A 27,227-nucleotide genomic window follows, 5' to 3' on the forward strand; every position below is an offset into this window, starting at 1 on the left:
CTGTATTACTATGAGCTACTAGAAGTTAGGAAACATATTTGTGTGTGTATTGGAGTATGTAGAATGCAATCTTGCATTTAAGAAGCATTTTAATGTTTTTTGGATGTGAATAAATGAATAGATAAATGAATTTTAGTGGAATAAAATAGAATATTAATATTATAAAGGAATCTTAGAAGTAATATAATATTCATATTAGTTAATAATTGAATCTATTAAATTTCTAAAATATATTTTAAATTTATGTTCCCTTTTAATAATTAGAATGTATAACTTCAGGACCGTTATTATGAGAAAATATGTCATAAAAGGGAATAAATTAGAAACATATAAATAGGAAATGGAATTATTTTCTAGTGTTCTCCAACTAGAAGTTTAGCTTAGGATTTTAGATTAAAATTCCTTAAGTTTTTGTTATCTTCAACACAAGTTCTGTTAAAAATATCTTTTAAAACTATACATTAATCTCTAAAATTCTGATTACTAGTTTTTTCTCCAAGTACAAAATTGATGGAATATTTCCGTTTCTGATTTTTTATCTCTGTAGTAATAATGTCACAGCTTCCAGGTAGTGGAAGATGACCATGTTTCAATAATTTAATGTATTATTTTATGGTAATAAAATTAAATTCTTTTTTTTTCCTCTCCAAGCCAAAGGTTTTATTAAACATTTGGGGTCACTTAATGGCATCTCAAAGGAATACTTACTTCTTTCCATGCAAATACATCACCACACATCAAGTTGACATGCAAGGTTTGCTCCTAACTGCAACCTTACCAAGATAGTTAAAGCTGAAAAGTTAAAGTTTTATTTTTCTACTGCATTCTACCTGTCTGTGTGGTTTGTTGAAGAAATGGGGAGAGATCTTCTAAAGCAAAAGCTACCTGCTCCCCAAATCATGGGTCCTGATTTTGAAAGGTTTGGAGAACGGAGATCTCAAATGCACATGATGCTGCTCCTGACTGCCTGGTTCATCCGAGCCTTTAGGATTTTCTCCACTGCGTGGGGTGGGGGGGAGGGGAGGAACTGTCATTTTAGGATGAGCTTCCTCTAGAACCAACATACATGTGGCCACATCAAGGTGGTAGAAAGCTCTCCAATCTCCATCGGAGACAGAAAATACCAGACTATTTTGATTTCCCCACTGGCTGGGTTTTGGCGACAGCTGCGCTGGTGTCAGGAGGGAGTCCAGCTCCCTGGTACCCAGGCAGTGGCTCTGGGCATCACCGCGTTCCCCGCGGCCCGGCGCGCCAGGGGCTGCCTGGCCACCGCTCTCCTCTCCCGCCCGCTTCGGGGTCAGGGCGCTGGGGCAGCCTGCGTTTCCAATAGGCGAGCAGAGGGGCTTCACTTTGGCCAAGGTCAGGCCATCGGGGAGGGGAAAACCTTGGGGGAGAGGCCACGGGAAAGCAGGGGAGGGCCTCGGGGCACAGGGAAGGGCAAACAGCGCGGGCTGAGAGGACCTCAAGGCTGGGGCCCCGCAGGTGTCCCGGGGACGCACAACTATGCGACCGCGGGCAGTTGGGAGCTGGAAAAAGGGGTCCACCAACACCCTACCAGGGCAAAACCCCGCAGGAACCGGGGCCTGAGGGGATGCTGTCCCAAGGTGGGGCGGGGAGGGGGCTAATGCCTGGAGGCGCGTCCCCACCCTCCTGGAGAGGCTGAGCGCATCCCGTCTGTTGCCCCCGTGCGCCCCGAAAGGGTCCGCAGGGAAGCTTGGGGTTTGGGGGAGAAGGCAGGCGGCCTCCCGCGCTGGGCAAATGGCAACGGGCAGAGGACTCCTGGGTTCCCAGGGTCTCCCCAGATCTGTCCAGGAGACTCAAGCTGCCCGTTGGGAGCCAACTTTGTGCGCGGCGGCCGGGGTCGGGGATGGGGTCCGGGGACGCGTTACCTGGGCACCGGAGCGCAGTCAGCGCCAGCAGGAGCCCGAGCGGCGGCGCCCGGCCCGGGGGCGGCAGAGTCCTCGGCGCGCGGTGGGCGCGGCGCGGGGCTGGTCCTCTCGCGCGTCCTGCCCCGCCCGCGGCTCCCGGGAGCAGCCCCCGGCGGCCACGCCCGGGCGCCCGGCATGGCTCGCTCCCAGCGCGCCGCCCCTCTCCAGACGCCGGCGCGGGCGGCGCTTCCTCGGCTGCGCCTCTGCGCGCTCTCCTGGGCTCGGCCGTGCTTGGCCAGGGAGCCGGGGGCCGCCCGGACTCAGCGCCCCGCGCCCGCGCCCGCTGCCCCGCGCTTGGCCCGAGTTGCGCGGCGCCCCCGCCACCGCGGCTCCTGCGCCCCAGCGCCGGTTCCATCCCGGTCGCGCCGCCGCCGCCTCAGCCAGCGCCAGCTGCCGCCGCCTCTGCAGCCAGCCAGAGAGTGAAAATGAAATTCTTTACTATAGAAATATATACAAAAATAAATTGTAAATACTAAGAAGTTTTATGAATATACTCTGAACTAAAACCTCTGTTATGTACATATATATATTTATTTCTCCATGTGCCTTATCATACAATTTTCCCTTTTCTGCCATGGTTTAAGCACACACTCGATTGAGTGGTCATGTCTCTTTTTGTTTGTTTGCTTCTTCTTCCTCCTCTACCTTTTAAAAATGATTTACCCCAGCCTAAAGTTCTCCTTGCAGAATACTTTTCCTCGGTTGTCTATCCTTTCAGCGCCTGTCTTCATTGTCATCGTATTTAGTTAAAGCTTTCTATTGAGTAGCTCTTTGTGGCTTTCATTCAACCATCATTGCCTCACAGGGTTTATTTTTATGTTTTGTCTCTTTCTTGGGAGAACCTGAATCTATACAATAATTTATCTTTAGCATTTTGACAAACATAATAGAAGTGATTTATACTATTTGCAAAGCCAACCCATTAAAATAAGTTATTACTAAAAACCAAACTCTAACATTTTCCCCGGCAAGAGATAATTCGTCCAAATGTGAATCATACAAACACATTTCACAATATAACTCAAAATTGATTAAGTATCTTAATGATAGTTATTTTAATAATCCTCTAAGCTGACTAGGCACATTTTTGTCCTAGGCTGTTTTGGTTAAGAATATAATCTAATGGATATTATAGTATTTGTAGAAGAATCAAGTATGGGTAAAGGGAGTAACATTTTGAAGACATCTGTGTCATCTTTTCACAATCTGCACCCGAAGAGAAGATGTAGATTAGTAAATGACAGAATTGAGGGTTGAATCTACATCCGAGTGATTCCAAATCCCCTTCTCTTTGTGTGAGATCATATAGTAATGGTCAATGTTATAATTATTTTACCAATTTGATACTTGTTATTCTTAAAGCTATTGTTTTTTGTTCTAGGATGTTCCACAACGGAGCTTAACAAACTTAATTACTGCTTCTCAGCGATCCGGGGAAAACTGTAAGCTATTTGAAGATAACCTATTGTGTTATTCACTGATTGTTCATTACAAATATTTTCATATATTCTTTACTTTCTTTTTACTGTAGTAGAAGCAAAATATTGTACTGTGAGAACAGATGATGGATTCGTGTTTGAGGACAAGATTTGTGATCATCAAAATGAAGATGTGTTTGAATCCTTTCCTACAACATCAGCCAAAGTTCAGGGCTTTTCACATCCTTCCTTTCCATCACCTGAGGCTCGTCTGAAACCTTCCTTTCCGTCATTGGAGAACTGTGGCCTTACAGAGGCAAGTTGTGATTTAAAAAACTTTTCTCTTCTACATGTTTTTTAATATACCTCCTCATCCTCATAATGCAGACAAAAATACTATAAAGAAATGGACCTCCTCAAGGCCATAATAGAAAACAAATATAATAACAAAAGTAAGGATGTACAGGATTGGGATTTGTAAAAGTTGAGGGGAGTAAATCATTCATAGGTTAGAAATTGTGGAAGGAAAGAATTATAAAGCAACCCAAAAGAACTGCTCAACAAATAGGGAAATGAGGAGGGGGATGAAGGGGAAGAATTCACTGACAAAGGGCAAGATGAATACAAAGTTTGAATAAGAGAGTCAAGATGACAGAGATTATTATGAAAAGACAACAGAAATGAGTTAAATGAGAGCAGCAACTCTCTATAAGATATGTTAGAAATTATCTTCATGCAAATTAAGAAAAGAAAGGCAATGAAAAAGAGGCCTGATTTCTTTTGAATGACTTATAGATGGTTTTATGAAAAAAAGAAAGAAAAGTTAAGGGTGACTATAATTAAAATTAATATATTGTACATTTAAAAATAGCCACAAGAGAATAATTGAAATGATTCTGCCATAAAGAAAAGACAAATATTTAACATGTCACATATCCCAATTATACTAAGATTCTATGAATGTATCAAACCATATGTCCCTTCAAATATGTGTATCTTTTATATATCAATTAAAAAACAATTTAAAAGGAAAAAATTAATCATCATTTTTAAAAAAATTATTGAAGTAATATCTTATATTTAATCAAGTAAAACCTGTGTTTCCAGATAATGCAAAGTGAAATATATTTTAGACCTTACCTGATTTTTATGAATTATTAATTTTTGACTCTTTCATTTCTTCTTTAAGGTTTCTAACTTGTCTTTTGTATATCAATAACTTACTTAACTAATTTATCTTACTGTTGGATATAATCTTTACAGCCATTTTGGATCTGTTTGAGAATAGAGTGAGAGAAAGGAATAAACATTTTATTTGATCTTTTATTAACTAAAATTAAAATTTCTGGTTATATGAAGGAGGTTCTTAATCTGTATCCATTAAATAAGAACTAACCCTCTTGAAGAAATAAAAGTAACAATCATTTATTTCTGGAGATATTCCGATTTATCTTGTGTCAATAATTTCTACATATAATGGACACACATATGTATACATCACATGAATGCAATCATAATTGATCATTGTTCTCTAGAATAACCTACTTATTATCATAGAATTATAAAGAAGGGGCACCTGCCAACAGAGTATACACAGTCATCTCTGGAAGATGATTTTTTACCTTGAAAAATATCTCCAGCATTGGGGACATTTTATATTATTCTCAGGAAGCATTATCAAGTTCAGTATTGATAGTTGTTATACTTTGCACATAAATGTGTGTGCATCTGTAAAACTCAGAAATCCTGTAGACTTGCTTTTGTAGTCCTCTCTCCACTCCTCATGTGAATATTGGGGCCTGATTGACAATTGTAGATGTGTTTGAAGATTCTTAAATCTTCAATTTGGGTAATCATAGCTTATTTTCTTTATAATAGATGATATCCCCAATTTTTCACTACCTTCTTACATAATGTAAATACGAAATTAGAGCTAGGAGTATGTTGCTTACATGGGAGTAAGAAAACCATGTGAAATTTAGTGGAGGATTTTATGTTTCTTTCTTACATGATGGTAGTACTTAGAAATACCTCATAATTCTGCATCACGTAAGCACTTCTCCTCTACAGTTTAAAATTTTAAGGTTAATTTTAAAAATAATCTTCTTGCAGCATCTTAAATTGGCATTTTAGAATTAAATTTTTTTATTCAATTTAAAAGTGCATATTACCATAATATTCAAGAAATAAATATTTTCATATATCAATGCTATTGTATCTCATATCATTCAAATATTAAAAGGTATAATTGAAAAACTGAATCATATTTTTTCCTCCTGTTTTCATTTTCAAAATTTCAGAGTTCTGTGTAGGTTTTCATTATTTAATTCTACCCAGTTTAGTATATTTAAGTACGTTTTACAAATAGTCATCCTTTTTCTCACACTGCCCTGTCTAAAAACCCTTCATGTCCTTTTCCAACACTTTATCTGTCTTTCATAATATGGCCATATATCTTTGCAGCATTTCCTGTGCTTCCCAGGTAGAACTCACTGCTCTCTCCTTTGTGCTCTTACTGTTCTTTATTCACTTTAATGGTAGAAGCAGTGAATTATTCTTTTCTGTCTTTCTTTCATTTATCTGATTTCATATATCTCATACATTTCATGCATCTCAACCTCCTCTTGAATCTTCTCAGCGTCTCCCAGGATAGTGCCTATGATTTGACAGACACAGTAAATGTTTATTGTCTTACTGACTGACTGAGCGAGTGAGTGAGTGAGTGAATAATAAGTGCAATGTTTTCTGAAGTTGGGATTTTTTTTAATAGGATGAAGCAACGAAGCCAGCATCCGGACAAAAGGAAAATGGTATTGGTATTATTTTATTGAAAATGCTCCAAGAGAGCAAAAAAATAATGTAAATTTCATATGTGTGCACACAAATAACAGAAGTGGTAAGTTAGTGAATACCTCTGACAGTATTTGATCCTTAAATGCCATCATGAAAAAAACCTTGAAAGTATGTAGACCCAAATATATTATCCATTTCTTTTAAATATTTTTCTTTTGCTGTCTTTCTTTATACCATCTAATTTTTCTTCCTAAAACTGGTTCAACCTTGAAATTATTTTTGCTATTAATTTTATTTTATTGAAATAAAAATGAATGGTGATAGACTTGTATATGAATTTAAAATTTACATTAAAAATGTTCTCATGAATGTATCTGTGAATAACATGTTATAGGCAAGATGTCCACATTGGGACCTGGACAAAATGAAGACGCAGAATCACCTCAGGATTTGGAGGTACTGCCTATTGTTGTTGTTATTTTAAAATATAAGTATCAAATGATATTAAAACCTAAAAGGAGATGTTTTGACTTTACATTCTCACCTCTGCATATGCCCATAAGAAATTATTTTCTTATATTTTCAGCTCATAATTAAAAAAGTGATTATTATTACATAGTACAACTCTGCTCATTTGTGGGATTCATTTAAGAAGCTACTATAATATAGTGCAAAAAAATAAGGCTTAGAACAAGAATCAGTTTGGGTTCCGATGTTATGTTTATCTACAATCTAAAGAATTATTCCAGGTCAACTTGTGGTCAAATGAATCATTAGATGTGTAAAAGTCCCAGTGATATTCAGAGAGAAACCATCTGGACTATTGCGTTTTCCAACTTGGAACATAAAAAGATAATATCCATAACTTGAAGGTGTTCGTGTAATTGGGTTGTCAGGTATAGATCTGCAAGCAACATTTCAGGAGAAGGAAAGGTATGGGAACAGTAAATATGTAGGACTATAGTAACAGTTTGGTTTAGTGGTGTTTTAGTAAGTAGAATTCATTTATAAAAATAGAACACATTGGATATTTTTGTGGCACCCATGTTTGTACTAGTGTAAGTATAAAATAATGACACTGTACATTAAGGTGACAACTGTGGAAAGAGAAGAGCTGCTGCACAGCAGCACCAGCACTGAGTGGAAGACATGTTAGTGTCCTGGTACTGTCACTTACTAGCCATGGAATCTTGAAAGTAATGATTTATTCTATTCAGATATCAGGGACCTTCTTCAGAAACATGGTACTGACATCTGTTCCTTAAGAATGTGTAATGAACAAATGTGGTAAGAAATGTGAAAACATTTTGTAAACTGGAGAGTGTTGATACCAATGGAGGACCAAATGATTACACTGATATTCACTGACTTAATAAACCTTGAAAGTACTTTTTACAAAACAGAAGGCAGTAGTGCCAAGAAAAGAATGGAAGTTATAACAGGCATATGAATTCCTAATTTGGGTTATGTTAAGTTTGGGCAGACTATTACTAAAGATGTCCTATAGGAATATAGTGATTTGATGCTTGAGACCTTCCTGATGGGATTTTAAATGGTTCGCCATTGATTAAAGTCTGTTATTGAGTACCAACTACATACTGGGCAGAAAGACATTGAAAATACAAGATGAGGGAATATGCTATAGGAGTAGGAACAGAAAAACAAGTAAACAACAAAGACGTACAGGTCACTATAAGTTCTGCATATAAATAAAACAGAAATGGTTTGTTTAGAAAATATTGAGGTAATTTGTAGTTAGGATGAGGATGGAAGTGGGAGTAGAATTCTGTAGTCAGAGAAGATCTTTCTGAGGGTGGTGACATTTTAGCTGCCCACTTTCACATGACTAGAGAAGGAGCCAGCCATGCAAAAGTCTAGGAGGACATTTTGGACGGAGAAATCAGTGGATCACATCTCTTCATTTTACCCTTAACATCCTGGAATGATCAGGAAGTGGGATAACTACCATCCTACTCATTTTTGTTATTATTAAGTATAGAAAAAAATGTGCAAATAAGTGTCCAGCACATTTCAGATGCCTCATGAATAAATATTCTTATTCTTCCCTATTTATTAAGGTTTGCTATTCTTTTTTGAAGTTTTTTTTTCATTGAGAAAGGTTTACTTTGTGTATCTCTAACATTTGCTTGCTTTACTTTATACATCTCTAACATTTGCTTGGTTTTATTGAAATATGACATAAAGAAATGTTTTTCTTACTACTTCATCAGTTTATTCAACCATTCATGCTATTAGTAAAAATTTTATTAAAAAATATTTAGATATTTGCAAGCCCTTGTTTCCAAAATGGCACAGCTTGTTAAATGATCTGTTCATCCTGAACTTGACATACGCTAATGTTTCTTATCATGCTAAGTGTCTTATTTTAACACTAAAAATTTCTATAGTTAAAATTATGTTAAATATTTAATTACCGAATTATTACAGTAAGTGTATTAAATATATTTTTAAAATACTCTCTTATTTTTGGTGGGGATTGCAAAGCACAGTTAGGTATTTTGAAGTTACTTCCTTGTTGAAATGTGCATACCCATTAATATTTTGTCTGTGAATATACTCCCTTTCTCATCCATTCTTGGTTTCCAGAGTCAATAGCCATAAATAGATAAAAGGTAAGCTTGATCTAGATAACATATGTGAGGTTCCCTATTGAAATGTTTTGATTTTCAATACATGCTTCTCTTATTTTTAAATCTAATTGCTTTTAAAATAGGAAATTCAGATATTTTTAAGAATGTGATTAGGAAATCTTGATGGAACTCATTGTTATTTTTTTAATTAAAACTCATTATTGATATTACTTTTAACAGAGTATCTCCAGGAATCTTACACAGAATTACGGTGGTGATTTATGTGGGTCTGAAGTTAACAAACAAAAAAATACAGCCAATGGACAAGTAGAAGGTAAGAACCATATTTTAATAAAAGAAAGTCATTTAACAGACTGTTTATTTAGAAACATGTGCACTGATATATTCTAAAATCCAAAAAATATCATCCAGCATCAAGAAGCAGGCATATGTAATGGAGGGTGGTCAACTAAAATAATTCTTCAGAAAAAGGAAGAGCAGAGTGTTAGAAAGGTGGGACAAATAGAAAGTGAGCTTCCAATACCAGAGTGTGTCAGAGAAATATAGCAAACATTTCTCACTCTTCTCATCTCCCTCACTGTTGGGAAGGCATGAAGGATCGAGGCACCTGAACCTGCAGAACTACATTTTCTCTCCTACAGAGGAATAGAAGCATATCTGGTCAGTCATGCATGTGTGTAATTCAGTGTGGTATGAAATGGTGTTACTTCATAGGATAGAATTATACAGCTCAAAATAAAAGCACTGGAAAGAAGAAGAGAGTAGGGTCGGTTATGGAGAGATCAGGGAAGACAGAGCAGCACATTAGAAACAGCACATTAGAAACATTATGACTTGTAATGCAGTTTCAGTTTGGGACACATGATAGGAAGGAACTTGAGGCTAGATTCCAAAAGGGTCAGTTCAGGCAGAGGAATGTGGAAGCAAACTCAGTGTAGACCAGAGCGTCTCAAACTTTCATCAGTCAGCTGGGGACCTTGTTAAAAATGCACACTCTGAGTCAGCAGGTCTGGGATTCCGCATTTCTAATAAGTTCTGAGCTGATGCTCATGCTGGTGGTCCTTGGGTATAGACTTCCTTTTAGAGAAATCTGGAAGAAGAGCCATTGGATGACAGTTTAAGACATTACAGGATTGGGGAAAACATTATTTTGTTATCATTTCTGAGCATATTTGTAGCCAGAGGGGAAGGAACCAAGTGATGAGGAAGGAGAAATTAGAGATGTAAGATACTACTGCTAAATAAAGAGGAAAGATGTGGTGGGAATAATACATCAAAAAATGTAGAAGGGGTAGAATAAGGACCACAGATCTCGAGATGACTGTTGTGAAGGAAGAAGGATTGTGAGGGGGCAAGGGGGGAGGAAAGAAAGAAGTTAGGAAGGTGATTTTGGAGTTGATGAGGAAACTTGGGAGGATTTCAGATGACTTCAGTATGTTCACACTCAAACAGAAGCGTAGATTATTGCTGCTCTAAAGGTTATTGGAAGCAGGAGAGAGTGAACAATGGTAACTTATTTTTCCTCCCCATAGCTGTCAGCCATCAGATATACATGTTGTATTAATATTAGTTAATCAAATGATATTAATTTGAATATAGAAGCATCAGCTGCTTTTTTAACATAGCTGAATTTTTGGTAAGGTAATTATTTCATAAAAGTCTTTTAAAGACTACATGGCAACCAAACTAATTTTAGAAAGAAAGCAAATTATAGAGTTCATTCCTTAAATTCTAAAATTGTTATTTCAATATTGAAAACTTATTATGCATTTTTTCTTAGATGTGTTGTTGTGGCTTCTTGCATGAGTATATCAAGAAAGTTTAAGATGACTAACCTAGAGGATACAAGAAATGTAGGCATATCAATAGCCCATATAACTCATGCAAAAAATGAATATTTTCATTAACTAGCATTCTACAAATGAATCCAAGCTGATCAGAATACTTTTTGTGATGAGAGATTAATTTATACTCTCCACTGAACTGCATTGCAACTGCGTACTTCCTAAATCATAGGATGAATTGAAGGACATGATAATTATAGTATAATGGTACAGCTAATTCTGATGTGTTGTGTTAAGATATGCTGTAGCATTCTACCTTCAGCTTTGATGGTTATCCTCTCAGGGTCATGATTTTCTCCACTGATTAATGAGCTTTTTTCCTCTCATTGATCAGCATGTTCACACAGATCTATGCCCACTTTTCTATTTAGTTGATAGAAATAGCTAATAGTTAATAGAATTTGTGAGTGAATCTTTGAGATGTTGTATGCCTGGGATCAGGTGACATCTGGTGTCTCCCCAAGTGGTTTGTTGAAGGATTTTTGTTTTTAATTAGAATTATTTCTTCAGGAAATATTCTGTCACAGATTTAGCTTCCTTTAAACTCTCAATTTATACAATAAAAATGTTATTTTCTATCTATTTCTATAAAGACTGCCTCTTACCTCACTCTTCTAAGTAGTCCATTTTAACTCAATGTGTGGATTTGTTAGCAGAGGAAGACCTAGAAGTGACATCGGAGGATGGGCAAGAAAGGCATGAAGAAAATGAAAATAACCAGCCACAGGTATGTAAAGATTGAAATCTAAATTTCTGATTTAACATCATTTTCTTTTTTTAATAATGTAACTGGACTAAGCTTTTAGAATAAATAATTCATAATTTACTATTTTATAATTTTAAACCATTTAAAGTAGTTATAAAACTTAAAATATTCTTAGAATCTCTAGTAACTTATAGCTAATATTTACCTTGGAATTGAGGCAAATGTATTTGAGAATTTTGTTTGCTCTTCCATTTTTATAACTTTACATGATAAAGAGGGTGACATCAAATATTGAATTATAAGCAGTAGAAATTACGAGCAATTTAACAGTGATGGCCAATGAGTTGGATTCATGTCAAAGGAGTAACCATTGCCAGTGGCTCAAAATTTTCAGTTTTATATTGTCAGTCATTAATGCCGTGGTTAAAGATTTATTCTGCCTTGTGGTCTCTGATTGGCTTCATCGTCTATGTCCAGGGCGAGAATGGGGTCATAAATCATCTCCACTGTCTGTTAAGAGAATCATACCTCTAAGAAGGGGACCTTTGGGGTTAGGATACAAACAACTTTCTAACTTATTTTAATGTGGGAAATCATGAAATATTATTACATTTTAAAAGTCACTGTCATTAGCGGATGTTAGTGGCCTCTGAGTGGAGGTTTTTCCAAGTTCTTGGTGTTAATCAGGAAAAGAATTTCCAGATGGACCACGTAATACAAGCAAGAAGCTTTTTATTGAACGAAGCAACAGTGCACTCTCTCAAGAGTAAGAGTGGGCAGGCTTGAAAAGAGCATCTGCATCAGGAGGAAGTGAATTTTGGTGTTTTCAAGTCTTACTAATTGAGGGGAGGAATATTCATAACTAACAGGCTGACTTTTGCTAAGAATTTGGGTAGTAATTCCTAAAATTGGTTTCACTCACATTTTAATACTTTATATGGTTGTCTTTAAGCTGTCCTGGTGATTTCAAGGGTGGAGCAATTTTAAAACCACAATGTAAATGACATTACATTGGCCAAAGTTCATGTAAAATGACAGAGAGAATAATGACAAGCTAGTTGAAGCTGGTTCTTGCCTGTGGTTAATAGCCCCTCTAGTTAGCTCCTGCCTAAGGGTTATTTACTTTAACACCTGCACCCACTCTGCAAGCCCCCTCGCATCTGATCTCAGCCCCGTCTCTGAAACGTCTCCTCTAACAAGACTATATTAGAACTAGTCTTAAGCAGATAGTCCAGCTAGATTCATGACATTGTCATATTATGGCATATGATTTGAATTAAAATGTAAGAAATTGCTTTTCTTTCTAATTGGTGTGTTGATTTTGGCTCCTAGTAATGTAAAGTGTTGCACTCCCCAGTTAGCAATCTTTAGAAAAAGCACTGAAGTGCTACTCTTTCTATTTTCTCTTCATCAATTACCCTATCCATTCTGATTTTCTAATTATAAAAAGCTCATATGTAAAATGGAGTTATCTAAAGATATAATTGTATGTAGAAATAGATTATGTCTGTTATCTAAATCATAGGAGTTCAGAATAATGTTCTCATAATCACTATTCCTTAATCAACGTAAGTTTCTGTGTCATCCCTCTTCCAAGTGGCATAAGGACTGGGAAGCTCATTTATCCATGTATCACATAATCTTCCGAACAAGAATAAATGTAAAATAAGTTAATGAAAGTATGTAATAATGTCTAGGGTTTTTTCACCCTCTGGTGACTTAAAGATCAGTTGCATTTATTTGAACAATAAAATGAAAATGGAATGGGAAGGAAGCAGTGACTGAAAAGAGATAAATATGTGCCTAATCTTGAGAATTGCAACGAATATCCCCAGCCAAATGCATCTGTTTAAAGTGCTTTTATGTGTACAAGGTTCATCTGTTTGATTCAAACTGTTGGAACTTATAATTCCATTGTGACCACTTTAAATATTGTTGAAATACATATACAGAAATACATATACTTCCACGTAGTTTTTAAAATCAGCACTCTCAAATGTTTGTTGAATCAGACCTTTACATTATATTGCTAATAAGGTATAAGATTTGACATGTCTGATTTTTATCATATAAGTAGAAAAATCCTCAGCCAAAAATTTAGTATTTGACTCCAAAGTGGAAGTGTGAGTTCTATACATTGAGTTTTAAAGCTAGACAAAAATCTAGAGAGATTCTTTTTTAAATGTAAATGTAGATGAGGGCTGCCCCCACCCCACTAAGGCATTTAGGTATTTTGCCAAAGTGACACATTTAATTTATCTGACTAGTTTGAGTAGTAGTTTAATCTGGTAGTTTATCTGATTCAGCGTGATGCAATTGCATCATGTCTTCTGGTGCCATAAGATGCTAGGTAATGCCACTTTAGGAGCTTTGATGAACCATTTAATCTTTCTTGGTTTTACTCCAATTATCAGTAGGTGATGGAGCTAAAGTAGAAGGTTACTTATACTGTACATCCTCCAGCTATAAAATTTTATGGTTACTGAATGTGAAATTTGGGAAGCATCTCATTTTTCAGAACTCACGCTAGCAACTCAGCATTTGCACTCTGCTACTTGTGTTGTGGCAAGCTTGGTTCATATATATTAGTGAGTACCTTCATTTTTTGATATCTCTGTATCCAAATGAAAAAAGAATGATAACAGGCAGTGAGCAAAAGATTAACTTGCTACAGAAAAGGGAAAGCTTCCTCTCTGTTCCTGAAGCCTTACAACGTTGCATCCCCTAAATCTGGCTATTGAATGTAAAATGCAGGTGATAAGACAGAAGACATGTTTTATGTCTTTGTCTTTTTCTTTCTGTTTCTGCCAGTCAAATGGGGGTGGAAATTCCTATTAGCCAGAGAAGAGTGGAGGTGAATAACAGAAAAATTAAAAAGGGCCCTTGTAGAAATTTTGGAAAATTCTGTGTTATTCAGTCAAACAGAAATGAACTAGACTTTATAAAAATTTCAATAATACTATAATTATAACTATGTATAATAATACAATTAAAGTCATCACAAAATATTTAATGATTAAAAATATGACAGTTAAGGTGAGTCAAGGGATAAAAATGAAAAGAGAAAAAGTTATTTTTATTGATAAAGTAATAACAATTATTCTTACTATCAAACTTTCACTAAAGGTCGACGAAAGAGAGAAGCACAAAAGCAATAAAATGGCAGTGTCAGAAAACCTATATGATGGTGATGCTGATGACAGTGACGATGATGCATTACTTCCAGAAAGAAAGAGTAGAAAAACGGACAGTCGGCAGTTTCCTAGGATGGAGAAGGAAGAGTGTGATAGGTAAGCCTGTAGCAATATTTAACAGTAGATAATTTTATTGTACAATACAGTTAATTCTAATTAGACTAATATTCATGATTAACAAATTTTATGCTTTTCTTAGGTATATTCAGCCTTACTTGGTGATCAGAGAAATGCACATTAACAATGAGATAACATATTTTCCAATCATACTGCCATTTTGTTATAAAAAGATAGGCAGTGTTGGCAAACGTGAGGAGGATGCATTCTCATACACTGTTGGTAAATGAAATTGGTAACTTCTTTCTGAAGTGCAATTTGGTAGCATGTATCAGCATTTCAAATATGTCACTCCTTTAACCTAACAGAAGCTTTGGATCTGGGACTAGATAGATCCTACAGGAAAACATGACTTGTGTAAACACACATAAACACAAGTTAAGGATGTTTATTCTATGTTATACATAACATACATGAAACCAATATATACATAGACAGCATTTTTTTTTTTTTTTGAGACAGAGTGTCGCTCTGTTGCCTAGGCTAGAGTGCCGTGGCATTAGCCTAGCTCACAGCAACCTCAAACTCCTGGGCTCAAGCAATCCTCCTGCCTCAGCCTCCCGAGTAGCTGGGACTACAGGCATGCGCCTCCATGCCCGGCTAATTTTTCTATATATATTTTTAGCTGTCCATATAATTTTCTTTCTATTTTTAGTAGAGATGGGGTCTCGCTCTTGCTCAGGCTGGTCTCGAACTCCTGAACTCAAACAGTCCTCCCACCTTGGCATCCCAGAGTGCTAGGATTACAGGCGTGAGCCACCACACCTGGCCGATAGCATATGTTAAGGATATATAATATGTATGTGTTAAGAATATTTATACAAGTGTGTTATGCATATACATGTATATGTATGTTAAAGATAGCTACTGTAACATCATCATATCAAAAACTTAGAGAAAGTCTAAATACCCTTCAACAAGGAAATAGTTACATTGTCATATCCATATAATAATGTCATATGCAACCATTCAAACAATGAGGTTGGATCTGTAGTGTACTGATTATTTCACAATTGACAGATATTTAAAATGTTTAGTTTCATGACACATCTTAAGCAAATTGTGTTAGAATTCTTGTAATATCTGCTGAGGTTCAAAAGGAAGCCGCATGCTCCACTGCAGCTCTACCTTGTTCCCAACAAAACTGCTAGTTATTCAGTTGTTGGTTTTTGTTCTCAATGCGTGAGTGCTGACCTATTGGACCCTCACATTAATCTAGATATTGCCAAGGGATTGCATATCCATATCCCGTATAAATATTTCCATATTTTGGGTAAAACTTAGTAAAATACATCAAAGGATCTTTAATCTACTAACCAGGTATTGGCCAACTCTTTCTGTGGAAAGCCAGATAGTAAATGATTTAGGCTTTGTGAACCACAGAGTCTCTGTTCATTGTAGTCCACACACTGTCATAGACAGTAAGTGAATAGACATTGTGGTGTCCCAGTTAAACTTTACTTACAGACAGTGAGCTTGACTTGGCCCCAAGGCCCCTAATTTGCTGACCCTTGTGCCAAAACCAAGGTGCTGCTGATGCAGTGAATCTTCTTTTTAAAGATACCCTGACTGCATGCCATTAACCCTTTTTTTTAAAAAAGATAACATGTGTCAGTATGCATCCCACCATATTTTCAACAGTGACTTCATATTACATAACTTACAAAAATTCAGTTTAAAAATGAGATTATTTTCCGCATTTCCCCCTTTTATTCCTGTCATTGAATCAATATTTTAGTATGGATGATTGCTTTGTATATTTGATGAGTGTAAAATATCTTGTAGTTGGATCATTTTTCTAAAGGCAAAAATACTGCTCTTGAACATTTTGGTCTTTCCGTGGTCTTTTTTTATAAGTATGAGCAAAATGATAATCAGCTTATATAATTGAGAAATGTTCAAGGTGTCTTGTATTTCTATAATTATTGCGAATTTATTATTTAATACCTTGGTCTGGCATTTTTAAAATGCCATATGTATATAATTTGGAAACCTTTAAAGTGTGAAAATATACTATATAATTATTGTATAGTGATTGAAATATATAGCTAAACAAGAAGAACATTAGAGCATCCATGATTGTGCCACGTAGGTATGATGGCCTTGAAAAAACTGTCTCTGCTCATGGACTTGAATTTCTTTTCCATTCATTCTTGAACTCATTCCAGCAATTTTCACCCACACCACTACTGCAAAATTGGTTTTCTCAAAGTTCCCACTGATTTTCACTTTAATAAATCTCGATATAATTTCTTAGACCTCATTTTACAGAACCTATCAGCAATCTTTTCCCCAGTGAAAAGCTCTCTCCTCCGTAATCATTTTTTCCCTTGACTTTCAGGATATCACTCCTGGTTTTTCCTCCTTCCTTTCTAGTTCATCCATCTTAGTCTGTTTTGTGTGCTTGTCCTCACACCCCACCTTCTGCACATTGAAGTGTCCCAGGGCTCAGTCCTCAATCTTCTTTCTCATGACTTTTTACTACCTTGCGTGTGCTAATGGTTTCCTTAATTCCAGACCTATATCCCAAACTGCCTACTTGACCCCTCTCTTTGGGTAGCTGTTAGGTATCACAAAATTATCAGGTCGTAAATTGAGCTTTGTGCAGTGGCAGTATCATAGCCAAAGAGGTTTATCTGAGGTGCGATTATTGCTAATTGAGAACTTTTCCCAAATTTGAGCTACTGATGTTCTTCCTCATACCTCCCCCTCATGGAGTCTTTCCTACTTGAGTTAATGGCGGTGCTTCCAGTTACTCTGACAAAAACCTTGGGGTAATCCTTGACACACCTTTCTCTCTCTCGCTCTCTCTCGTCTTTGACATTTAATATCTAATCTCTCAGCACATCTTGTCAGGTCTTCCTTCAAAATATGTGCAGAAGCCATTCACAGCTTGCCTGTCTAAGCCACCACCATCTGCTGTCTAGATGAGTGTAACCCACAGCTAAATGGTCTTTTTTTCCTAATCCTCTTTCCATCAATGCTTAACCCATTGCTCCTATTAAAACAAGTCAGATGATGTCATTCCTCTGCTCAGAACACCCCCATTGCCTCCCATTTCACCCATTTCATACGTCACCATTCTTCCTAATACCTAAAATGCTGTACATGATCTGACCTTTAGTCCCTCTGACTTAATTTTTCATTTTTCTATCCCTTTAGCTCTGCTACTGCCTCACTGAACTTCTTGCTGTTCCTTAAACTCTCCAGGCACACCTCTGTACTTGGCAGTTCTCTCTATTTTAAATGGTTTCTCTCAGATAGCTTCCTGGCCACTTTTTGTCTATTCCTTCAGTTCTTTCCTTAACAACCATTTTCTCAGCAAGGCCTTTTCTAGACATGCTAATATTTCCACCATCCCTCTTCTCCCACACATAAGCATTTCATTAACCTGCTTTACCTTTTCTCCTCTAACATGCGATGTAGTTTGCCCATCTATTCTGTTTGTTGTCATTGTGTGTTTCCTTTACTCTCATGATAGGACATTTGTGTGTTCACTGCCATATCCCCTGTGCATAGAAAACAGCCTAGCATGTAACGTAGTAAGGAGCTACTCCATAGATTTGTATTAACTGAGTGTGTGGAGTTTACCCTGTGGGTATTGTTTTAATCATCAGACTAATTCTCATTTAAAATCACAAGGCTGGAAAAACATGCACCACATGTAAAACTTGCCATCAAATTGGTACTAACTGTTCAACACTAAGGTGCTCACGTGGTAGTAATACTCATTGGGTGCTGGTCATGTGGAGGGTTGGGGGGATGAACCCACAACTGATGGAAGCAGAGCACACTGTATGGGGGAAGGGCAGGCTTATATCCCTGGCTTGAGTGAGACAAATGCATTACATGTAACCAAAATGTTTGTACCCCCATACTATCCTGAATTAAAAAAAAAATAAAGCTAGAAATATTTTAGGGATCATTTAGTAGAGTAGGATTTTCACTTTTGTGAGCATCACTAGATTTCTCTGTAAGATTTATAAAAGCCAGAATCCCTTCATTAAAAATATGAACATGAGCACATATACAAATATTTTGCATAAATGCTATTTTATTTCATTATGAACTTATTTTTTCATGTAAGTAGAATATTAAAAAAATTTGTGAATAAAAAAGTGTGACATGGGTTCACTGTAACAATTTTACTTGGCAATTATGCATTTTTTGGATTCTTTTGGATATTTCTAATAAGCTATATTCTGTATATTAATTTGTTTCCATTTAGGAAGAAAAGCCCAATAGTGTGTTCACTCAGTATTTATTCTTTTACTGTAATTATGATTGTTTTAAATATGATAAGACAGATCAAAGGAATTGCAAACTGCGTTTGTGTTTTATTTTTATTTTATTTTATTTATTTATTTTTTTTTGAGGCAAAGTCTCGCTCTGTTGCCCAGGCTAGAGTGAGTGCCGTGGCATCAGCCTAGCTCACAGCAACCTTAAACTCCTGGGCTTAAGCGATCCTACTGCTTCAGCCTCCCAAGTAGCTGGGACTACAGGCATGTGCCACCATGCCTGGCTAATTTTTTCTATATGTATTTTTAGTTGGCCAGATAATTTCTTTCTATTTTTAGTAGAGACGGGGTCTCGCTCTTGCTCAGGCTGGTAAAAGCTTGTTTTTAGTGAAAAGGAGAATAACAAAAATAAAAATACCCTGGTATGTTTCTTTCTATCAAATAATGCAGATAACATGTTTTTCCTTTTGCTTTGAATGTCAGAAAGCTTGATCTAAATTTAATTCTTTGTTATGATATTATTAATATATTTTCTTTATCTCTTAATATTACTTTCTATCATTTAAACTTCCTTGTAAAAATTATTATATTTTATATTACCCATAATCTTTTGAATAGGAGAAATAAATTTACATATGAATTTTATTACATAAAAATTAGACATTTTATGTATAAAAAATTTTAGCTATTCTTTATATTTTACATATTTATTATTTGCCTGAAAGAAATTGTTTTGTTTTTCCAGGCCTACAAAGCAAACATCTAATGAGAAGAACAAGGTATTTAAAAATAAATTATCAAAAATATTATTGTTAGAATATAGATTATACAACATAAAATAAGAAAATAGAGAATATTTTATTGTAAAGACATTTACTTTGAAAAAGTGATTAAGCAGCAGTAGCCATTGATAAAGGTATCCTTTGAACAAAAATCAGTTCCTTTTAGAAGAACCTGTGATTTTACTCACATAAAAGTTGGAAAACCAGCACTTTGTACATTTTGTTTATGCTATGAGTATTTTGGAGACATATTGAAGTAGTGTTATTTATTTTGCAGGTCAAAGAACAAATACATTCTATGGGCGACCGTAATGACTTAACTTGGTCATCTGAAATGGCCCCAGAGGATTGTGAGTTGCCTTCCTCTTATTATCAGCATTTTATGTTGCTTGTTGAACAGCTTGGAATGTACTGTAAAGGTAGAACCATTGTATAAATCTAAGGTCTTCGTCCATATCCTATAGTAACGTATATACCCATTGCTTAGCACTGCACCATACAGCACTGATGTATTATAGTCATGTTCATCCCAGAAATATACTTCATGTTAATGTAGAATTAGAACAAAGGTATATTATACACTCTGAGCCAAAGAGTTATTATAATTCTAGTGTGCTTTTCTCAGCATGAATGGCCCTCACAGTCTTTTTGTTGACTCTCTTTTCCACTATACCTATACTCAAGGGCAGGTTACCATTAACGACCCCCCAGGAATACTGGAATAAACTTTAAACTGTTTCCCCTTCTCCCCTAGCTGCCCAAACTGTGGTCTACTCTTAAACCATAATTATATATTTTGAAAATTTCGGATCTGATCATGGTCCTCCCTTGCTTAAAACGCAGCTATCATTTTTCATTGCTATAACATTAAAAATCTCAATTCTCCAGTGTTATCCTCCGTTATTTTCTACCCTTCTTTCTCTCTGTGTCCCAGCCACTGTCTTAGATGCTTGTCGCTGTAATCAGTAGCTTTCATGAGGTATAATTAATATATGATAAACACATATATAAAACATACAATTTGACAATTTTTGACATATATGGAGACATGTGAAACCATCACCACTGTCAAGGTAGTTAACATTCATCACACGCAAACGTCTTCTCATACCACTTTATATTCTTTTATTAAGACACTACTCAATTGTTTCCCAAAGTATTTCCACAATTTTCCATTCCCATCAGCAGTATCTGACAGCTCCAGTTGCTCTGTATTGTCACAAACATCGTGTATTGCCATTTTTAAAAATTTTTAGGCATTCTGATGCGTGTGTATTGTGCATATCATAATGGTTTCAATATGCATTATCCTAATAACTAATAATGTTGAGCATCTTCCCATGTGCTTACTGGCCATCTGTATAACTTCTTTGTGAACTTTCTTTTCACTTCTATTGCCACTTAAAAAATTAGTTTTTGGATATTTTTACTTTATTAACAATGTCTTTTTTTTTTTTTTGCAAGGACTTTATTCCAGTTTGTGGCTTGACTTTTCATTCTGTTAATAGTATCTTTTAAACAGAAAAAGTTTATAGTTTTGATAAAGTCCAATTTATCTCTTTGTTCAATTATGGATTTGCTCTTTATGTCATGTCTAAAAAGTCTTTGCCCAGCAAAAGATCACAAAGAGTTTCTCCTGTGCTTTATTCTAGAAGTATTATACTTTTAGGACGTATATTAATATTTGGATCTATGTTTCACTTTGAGTTCATTTTTGGTTATTGATATTCAATTTTTCTGGCACCAGAGGTTATCTTTCCATTTATGTAAGCTGTATTTAATTATTTCAGTGATATTTTATAATTTTTAGTATACAGGTTTTCCTTATTTTACCAGTTTTATCTGTATTTCATTGTTTGATGAAGTTGTAAATATTTTTAAAATTTTAATTTGATTATTTATTGCTAGTATGATTTTTTCCCAGCCTGGCTCAGGGGAATGACCACTCTTCCTGGCACTGTGTGAACACCAGGCATGGTTTCCTCTATTTCTTTTAACTGTTTTCTCCCCCTTGATCTTAGGTAGTTTCCTAGCACACTTGCACTGTTCATTACTCTGCTAAATACCCGACAGGGGATCTCTGCAGATCTCCCAGTTTCTTTCCCTGTGCTGCTCTCTCCTCTCCAGTGTTTTGTCCCATGATCTCTGTCTGCCTTGGTTTTACCAGACTGTCAGTTTTATCACCTCAACTCAGGGAGTCTGGGAGACTCTACCTGAGGTTTTTCCTCCCTTACTCATGGCCTGGACCGTGGGTCAAGGCAGAGAGCTGGGGCATTCGTAAGGCTTACTTCACTTGTTTCCTTTCTTTCAGGGATCCTGGTCTCCATTGCCTGAAGGTCCACTGTCTTGAAAATCCTTGTTTAATGTACCTTACCTGTTTGGTTTTGATTCTTTCAGGTAATAAGGATAGCCAGCACTTGTTACTCTAACTTGGCTGGAAGAAGATTGCAGCGGAGCTTCGGCACAGTCCATAGAATGTTTTCCTTCTCCCATTTTGATCGCTTCCTTTCCATCCTTCCTTTCTCAGCGTAGCCACCTCTTCCTCAGAGAAAGCTTCCCTGGGCCCAGTGTAGATCAGTTTTTCTTATGTGATCACAGAACTCAGTTTTCTCACAGTATCTATCTGGATTTATAACTGTCACTTACTTTGTCTTTGTTCTTCACCACATTGGAAGCATGTAAATAAGAACAGATGTCTGTTTTATCTGCAGAGCTGAGTATAATGTCTTCCACTCTGTAGGCACTCAATATGTGTTTGTTCAGTGTATGAATGAGTGAATGTTAAACATACGGTGCTTCATATGCAAAAAGTACTCATATATTTTATGTCTATCTTATTTTCTCCCTAATACAGATTCTGCTAGCTGCTTGAAAATCCAAGATGTGGCTCTTTCATGTGCTAGAGAAATAGAACTTAAAAATGATCTCTGTGAAAGACTTACAGTAAAAAGTAAAAAGATGGAAAACATGGTTAGAGTACTACAAGAGGAGCTCTGTGAAACAAAAGAAATAAAATCACAGTTAGAGCATCAGAAAGTTGTATGGGAACATGAACTCTGTAGTTTGAGGTATGACATCCTAGTTTTAAAGAAATGTTTGTACTGTTTACTGTATACCAAAGATATGTGGGAGAATTTGAGTACTCTCTGACTTACTTTTTGGGGTTTAACAGGGGTAAAATTTTGGTGTCATAGAATGTGAAATTCTTCAAAACAATACAATAAGTTCTCAACTGTCAGTACACCTACTAATAATTAAATGCGTGTTCTTTGAAGTCCAACTTTTAATGGCTATATGGAAGTCTACAATATGGAAATCTCATTATTCAAGAAATTACATTTTGGGTTTTAAAACATTATTTTATTATAATGAATGCTACAAAGCACAGCTTTGATATAAATCTTTCCCACATTTCTAATTATTTACTTTGAATAAATTCTTCAATATAGAATTTTTTGGTTAAAGGATAGGAACATTTTATAAAAGATCTTTGATCAATATTTATTTTTTTTCTGAAGAAAGTTTGTATTAATTTACAATTCAACAGAATGTGAAATGGCCATTTTTCTCAACCCAGAATAATTTTTAAAAATTTTATACAGTTTTATTCTGAATATGCATGGATGAAAAAGTAACATGGAAAGTGATTACTGACTAGTTTCTTCAACATCTCTCATACACAGATAAAATTAATACAAAATTCTATGTTGAAAATACATATTATCTTGTATTGTTTAATTAAATATTAGATCCTATCTTGTTCCAAAAGGGACTTTAAAATTATGTATAAAATATATAACAATGAACAATGTGTTACCCCTCAAAAAAAGAATCTGTGGGATAACAGATATTAGACTCCTTAGGGTAGTCTTGGATTATAGTAATCTGTACATACATGTTGCATGAAAGACATCTGAAGGTGCTATCTTACACTGTCAATTATTGTAAGTGATACCTACAATGTTTCATGGACATGAAAGTTTATTTCTATTGAATGTATAAACTTGTTTATAAACAGTAATGTTTTTTCTAATTAGTTAAATCTAAATGATCTGCCCTGATTGAGAAGTAATTATGATTGTATGAAAAAAGATAATTTTTAACTTGTAACTTTACTGAATCATTTCCAATATTCCTTTCCATAATATTTGCCAGCGTTACCAGTAACAGAAACTTACCAATTAGCAGATGGTTCTTTCATCAGTACCTTTCAAGTCCTTTGGAAGAGATTGAAGTGAGAAGCTAAAAACATGAGAATTAGAAAAAAAAATTCAAGAACACAGAAATTTTATTAGGATAATAGACCAATATATGAAAAGGCAGATCATAAAATGAACCTTTTATTTTCTAACAAAACAAATTTTAAAAGATAAGCATATTTAACTGCAGATTGACCTTGAAAGAAGAAGAAGAGAAGAGAAGAAATGCTGCCATGTCACTTGAAAACACTCAGGAAGAGTTAAGAAGAAAAGAAGAGAAATATAGAAAAGAAGTTGAAGTGAAAGAGCAATCTGAACAGGCTCTGAAAACACTAAACACAGAAATGAGTATATTAAGACATTGTTTGTGTAAGGTAAATTAATCTTTGGTAAAAAGTTTATATTTTTAACCTTATGTCACCAATATTACTTATAATATCCATTTGATTAAATATATTATTTAGGTTTAAAACAAAAGTTATCTTAAAATGATCTCTGACATTTTTACGTAAAATTATTTATTATAAATGTTGGTATGTAATAGATGCTCGGTATATGTTTTGAGCATGAAGGAATGGAGGGTAAGTTGAGTTTACTCACTAACTACAATGTTAATTTAGGCATTTTTATATTAGTACACAATACAGTCTAAACAGCTTTGAAACTAGAATTAAACTAGTTTAATGTTTTAGAAAGATTTTTTCATAATACTATATCTACCTTTATTTAAAACTGTTCTTTGATGAATTTAGCTGCCATTTGTTCAATAAAAATTTGAGTAATTCTTGAGAGGTAAAGGTCCTTGTGTTTCAATAGGCTATTTCTTTTTAACAGTTTTATTAAATGTTATGCTTTTAAGGTTTTAGACTGTTTTTTTTTTTTCCTGATGCTATTATACCAAAAACTTAATGTATCTCTCTAGTTTGCACAAAAGTACAAGACTCAGAGGCGGCTTCACCAAGAACAGAATGCTGGACTATTGCAAGAAGGGATTCTGGCCCGTCACCATTGCAAACAGGAGACAGAAATGGTATTAAAGAAAAGGAATTCGGAGGTATTTTATTTAGTCATTTTCTAATATGTGTGTGTACGCATTAATATTTGTATATATATTAACATTTAAAAATCAAACTATATGCATCTTAGAAAGTATAGAGGACTTTTAGCTGTGTGTGTGTGTGTGTGTGTGTGTGTGTGGCATTTTTGTCCCATTGGATCGAAAAAACTGTTTTCAATTCAACTCCATTTCTCTGTAACAGTCAAGTCATTGAAAGTCACAAGGCCTCATCCAAAGGAGAGGCTTTTAGTGTGGTTCATAGGAATCGATGATCTTTTCATAATCTCAGCCTTTGCTACTAACAATATATGTTCTAATTTTGGGAAGTGATTTTATCCCTTTGATGTGTTAATGGAAAGGTTAGTTTATTACTTCCACCAACAGGTAAGAATAAAAAGGACAGCCAGTTCAGAGACCATATTTGGGATGTCATTCTCCTCATGTTTGAGAAGAGTAACAGTTTGTACCAAGCAGTATCTTATTTCAGTACAAAGAGGCTTTGCAAACAATAATATGCCATAATATATACTTAGAATTTCTTGATAAGTATTTTGTTCCTAGTAAAATAATTGAGTGTATTTTCACACTGATGACTGTTTCAAACATAAAGAGGAAACAAGGGCTATTGCAATGGCGATTCCTGATTTTCTAAGAAGAGGTCTATAAATTTTATCTTATTTACCATTGGTGTTTTGAAATAAAAGGCTTCCTTTCTGTTGATATGTTTACATGAAAAAAGTAACTGTAACTTGCTAGAATGGAGTCAGAAGACCTGGAGGGAATCCCACAGCTTGCTTACATTTTTAACCTCTCCTTTTTAGAATTGTGATAACCAAATGAATCCATTGATGTATGTAGAAGTGGTGTAGTTCAATGCCTAGATCTATATCATTCATCAATCAGTGTAATTCTTATAACTGAACATGAAATGTTAGAAAAGTAGACTATCTGTAAGGAAATTTTATCTGTCTGAATATATGCAGAGTTAAAGCTCTTACTGTGGGGGTAATGCATAGGTTAGATATTAGAGTATAAAACAGTTTTTTACTGTAGTCAGATTTATAAATCTTTCATTTTGTGCCTTTGAGTCTGTTGTAATTCAGAAAAAGACTGTTCCAATTTTGAGATTCTTAAAAATTCTCCGGTGGTTTCACTTTTACTTTCACGGATTCCTTGTCTTAAAATAACTTTTTGAACTTTTGGGCATTTATGCTATATAAGGTGTGAGGTTTTGATCCAACTTCTTTTTCTAGTTGGATATCCACCTATTGCAACCCTTTTGTTGTATAAATGGACAGATTCTCCTTTAATTTCAGAGGAAATCATGATATGTCATTCTTTTCAGGACTAACTAAAAGTTTTCTATGTATTACTTAGATGTCTCAGAGTTATGAAAAAGAATGGGATCTGTTGCATCAGAATTGCTTGTTGCAGGAACAAACTGCCATGCTAAGAATGCAAAGAGACAGAATACAAATGCAGATCCAGGAAAAGGAAGAGAAATATTTCAAGACCATTAACATTGTACAAGAATTGTACAAGAATGAGAACCTTGAAATGACCGTACAGCAGACTGGGGAAAGAATAGCAAACACAATACCTCAGTATGTTGGACAGCTCGCCTTTCTGATATCTGAAAATGCAATACTAACTGTCCAACTGGAGAACGAAAAACAAAACAAGGAAAGATTGCAAAGAGAAGTGGAATCCTGCTGTTCTCGACTGACTACTACTCTGCATGACCTTGATCAAACTAAGGCATCCAAAAGAGACCTAGAATTTGCTCTGGAGAGATCAAGAAATGAACCAATTTATTTAAAGGAGAAAATGAACTTTTATGTATCTAATATAAAAGAAAACATGAAGATTCTTTCTCAAAACCTTGCTAAGGCTGAAAATAAAATCCATAGACTGGAAAATGAATTCCATTACACAAGAGATGGTCTTGCAGAAAAGGCTTTGGTTTTAAAATATGTACCAAGAGACCCAGGGCAAAGAGAGTGTGGAACGAAGGAAATGAAACAAAGCTCTGGAAATGAACAAGGTCAAGTGAAGAAATTCATTGCAGAGCAGGAATCTCTAGAGGAGAGATTGTCTCCATCAGAAAGTGAAAACATGTTGCTTGGCCAGCAACTGGAAGGTGCTGAAAACAAAGCTAATGATAAGGACAAGGCAGTAATTAATATGCAAGACCAATTTTATGATAATGCAAAAAATCTTCAAGCTGAGAGTGGAAACCAAAGTCTTCCATTAGAAGAAAGATTAAATGCCTTAATCAATGAATTTAATCAAGTAAAGGAAAGACTGCATCGACATTCAAAAGGGAAAGCAGAAGAAGT

At 35.5% G+C, this 27,227-nt stretch overlaps 2 protein-coding genes and 1 pseudogene across 2 annotated transcripts in view; all 3 read left to right on the forward strand.

Moving 5' to 3' along the window:
* LOC138401143 (ankyrin repeat domain-containing protein 26-like) overlaps nt 1-4,565 on the forward strand; it is a 31,687-nt gene extending 27,122 nt beyond the window's left edge. The window contains exons 8-10 of the mRNA XM_069496423.1: nt 3,310-3,370; nt 3,460-3,662; nt 4,536-4,565. Coding sequence (XP_069352524.1) covers nt 3,310-3,370; nt 3,460-3,662; nt 4,536-4,565 — 294 coding nt within the window. The remainder of the gene's footprint in view (nt 1-3,309; nt 3,371-3,459; nt 3,663-4,535) is intronic.
* A 1,973-nt stretch (nt 4,566-6,538) lies between these two features.
* LOC138401144 (ankyrin repeat domain-containing protein 26-like) lies at nt 6,539-27,142 on the forward strand. Its single transcript, XM_069496424.1, has 11 exons — nt 6,539-6,595; nt 8,971-9,064; nt 11,249-11,322; nt 14,428-14,591; nt 19,596-19,629; nt 19,910-19,982; nt 22,487-22,700; nt 24,022-24,205; nt 24,754-24,885; nt 26,266-27,063; nt 27,113-27,142. Exons 1-11 carry the CDS (start codon nt 6,539-6,541, stop codon nt 27,140-27,142), a joined length of 1,854 nt encoding a protein of 617 aa, XP_069352525.1.
* On the forward strand, nt 17,209-17,290 carry LOC138401370 (U4 spliceosomal RNA; annotated as a pseudogene).
* Nucleotides 27,143-27,227: the final 85 nt, after the last annotated feature.

The sequence above is a fragment of the Eulemur rufifrons genome, chromosome 20, assembly GCF_041146395.1.
Source record: "Eulemur rufifrons isolate Redbay chromosome 20, OSU_ERuf_1, whole genome shotgun sequence".
NCBI lineage: Eukaryota > Metazoa > Chordata > Mammalia > Primates > Lemuridae > Eulemur > Eulemur rufifrons.